The 2,831-nt window shown below is 42.8% G+C and overlaps 1 protein-coding gene across 1 annotated transcript in view; it reads right to left on the reverse strand.

Annotated features, from left to right (window-relative positions):
• Positions 1 to 369: 369 nt before the first annotated feature.
• The window catches only part of Ywhab (tyrosine 3-monooxygenase/tryptophan 5-monooxygenase activation protein beta), a 22,163-nt gene continuing 19,701 nt past the window's right edge, over positions 370 to 2,831 (reverse strand). Inside the window, exon 5 of the mRNA XM_005362945.3 lies at positions 370 to 2,328. Within this exon, the coding sequence (XP_005363002.1) occupies positions 2,176 to 2,328 (153 nt within the window). The 3' untranslated portion in view covers positions 370 to 2,175. The remainder of the gene's footprint in view (positions 2,329 to 2,831) is intronic.

Here is a 2,831-nt window from a genome sequence, read left to right on the forward strand (position 1 = left end):
GCAGCTGCATCATTGTCAAGTCCCCTGGACCACTTAGAAGCAGCTATGCCACCAGCAGTGCTGCCATCTGTGCTCGTCGCCAGCCAAAGTGCTTACATAATCTTGTGAAATATGCCCTGTTCCCTCAAAAAAAGAAACAAAGACAAACAAACAATGTGCCCATTCTGGTGCAGGCCTTGCACAGGTAACTGATCACACCTGCTCTGGTTTAAGATGGCAAGGATCACATCCAACCTAACAGAAACACAGTTTTAGTGCTGGCTCTAAAGGGGTTAAATAAAAGTATTTTTTAAAAAAAGCCCAAAATAGGTGTGCTCAGAATAGCCCTGAGAGTGACAGATAGTGGTGACACATCAATCCACAGGCAACTAACTGATAAAATGTTTTATTTCACTTTTGAGTTTTACATTTTCCTGATCACTCCTTGTGAGGTGAAACTAGAATGTTTAAAGACATACACGAATCTAGCACATCAGTAACTGGGGTTTTTCTTTTTCTTTTTGCTATACTATTTTCACAACCACAGGTGTGCTTGCTAGGCAAATATAACCACCACAGAAGCAAACGTTAGGCAGAATACTGGTAAGGAGAAAAAAAAAGAGCAAAGAGCTACCAGATGCACAGACAGGCTTGGTTCCACACCCACTACCGCGTCGTCAAGCACCAAGATTAACTGCAAATTTTTGTTCAGCTAGAAACAAGGGATTTTTTTTGGTGGTTTTTATTTTTTTTATTTTTTTTTATTTTTTATTGGTTTTAAATCAGTGCATGAATTCTTTTCTCATTTCAGCAGATGGACAAACAAACGGACTCTATAGCTACATGGAATGTCAAGGTAGGGGGTGATACTGTGACAGTGACGGGCCTGGCTGTTCTTGGTTCTCTCTATTGTAGTGTCCATGCAACTTCCCTGTGCTCTAGGGTCTTGTTTAGACATGTTTGAGAACTGAGCTGGATGAGTACACTGGGAGGATCTGGTGACAGGCACTAACAAGCATTATCAGGGCTGTTGCAATAGGGAGAAATCACGGATACTTAAATTGGAGTCATGGAGTGGAGAACAACCGTGCTGAGGACCGGAGAGGACAGGGTGGCGGTGCGGGCAGGCCTTCTTCCCCAGCACCCCGAAGCAAGGCTTGCTCACCACTGTGCTCCGTGCCTCGCCCCTGTCCGGACAGTAACGACAAACAAAGGCTTCCAAAAGAAAGCACACAAGGAAGCAGAAAGCTGTAAATTTAAAGAGGAAAAGAATCAAAGTCAGCAGTCAGGACGGAAAGAACGTTAAATCTCAAAGTTCCCGCCCTCCAAGCTAGGAAGAACCCCAAGACTCTGAGTGCTCCTCAGGCGAGAGACCATCTCCACAGAACATTAACCTTAAGGGAATTATCCAGCAAACTCATATGGCCATTCAGAAGATACACCGCTCTTTTTTTCCCTCCTTTAGCTAGGGGTAACAGAAATAGCACTCTATTTTCACAAGTTGCTAATCAGGAACACACTGCTATAGTAAAGGGGTTTAGTCTCATATGTGTATGCGCATGGGACCTTTTTTGTGGTGTCACAGCCCAATTATCAGCCAAAGAACTTCACTTTCAGGTTTTGAGTTTCCTCAGGAGAAGACATTGCAGATATTTGTAGTCATGAACTTCTGAGTGGCAATAGCCCATACTGATCAAGTGTCGGTAAGCCCTCAACCAGAGGCAGAGTTAGGCATACCGATGGTGAGCATCTCACCCTAAGTCGGGCATCATAACAGAATCTCTACAACTTTCTGTACAACTTTACAACAGAATTGTATTTTCAGTAATTATTTGGATATCAGATTAAACTTTCTAAAAAGTTATACATAATTCAGGTCTATTTTTCCTACCAGTAAGAGCTCTGCTAAGTTACAAACCCCATAATCACAGTGTTCAGTTTGTAAAAATTAAACACACAATAATCCTTGTCAATGTTGATCAAAGTCAAGATTTCAGAAATGCCGTGGCATTTAAGGGACCAGTTTGAGTTTTAGGTACAAATACCAGCTGTTTATCCCAGGGACCATTTTTGCTAGGCTTAGGCTGTGAAAAATCGAAAGTCAACATTCGATTTTTTTGTTTTTGTTTATCGCACAAAGGGCTATAATGTGGAGGATACAGAGTGACACCAGACAGATCACAAAGCACGACAACATTAGTTCTCGCCCTCTCCAGCATCTCCCTCATCTCCCTGGTTTTCTGACGTCCATAGAGTGAGATTGTCCCTGAGCAGCTGCATGATCAGGGTGCTGTCTTTGTAAGACTCTTCATTCAGTGTATCCAATTCAGCAATTGCTTCATCAAATGCCTAAAACAAAGAGCTATTAGAAAGATCTGGACTTCTCAGCGTTAGTGCTACCCTTCCTACAGGTAAGAGGATGGGAATCGCCCTGATCTCCTCTCACATCTGCCAGCTGTTTCAAATGTATAACACGTATAAAGCACCAACCAGCAAGGATAAACAAGTGTTGCTGTTAGCACATTTAGTCTATACGCTCACTCAAGTTTTTAATTGCCAAAGTGGTTTCTATTTTTATTTAAAATAAAAAGGCCTGAACACAAAGGTCAAAGAGGAGAACAGCAAAGCTCACCTCACTAAGCTTGATTTATGTCAGAGGTTCAAGTTGTAAGAAATCACTGCAGGCACCCTTTCCAAATTAAAGCTTCATGCATAGGAGAGAAAGCTCCCCCCCCAATGACTGGAAGTAATACAGCACAAACAAAATGGGATCGCAGGTCGGACAGTGGTGGCGCACGCCTTTAATCCCAGTACTCAGGAGGCAGAGGCAGGTGGATCTCTGTGAGTTCGAG

This window comes from Microtus ochrogaster, linkage group LG8, assembly GCF_000317375.1.
Source record: "Microtus ochrogaster isolate Prairie Vole_2 linkage group LG8, MicOch1.0, whole genome shotgun sequence".
NCBI lineage: Eukaryota > Metazoa > Chordata > Mammalia > Rodentia > Cricetidae > Microtus > Microtus ochrogaster.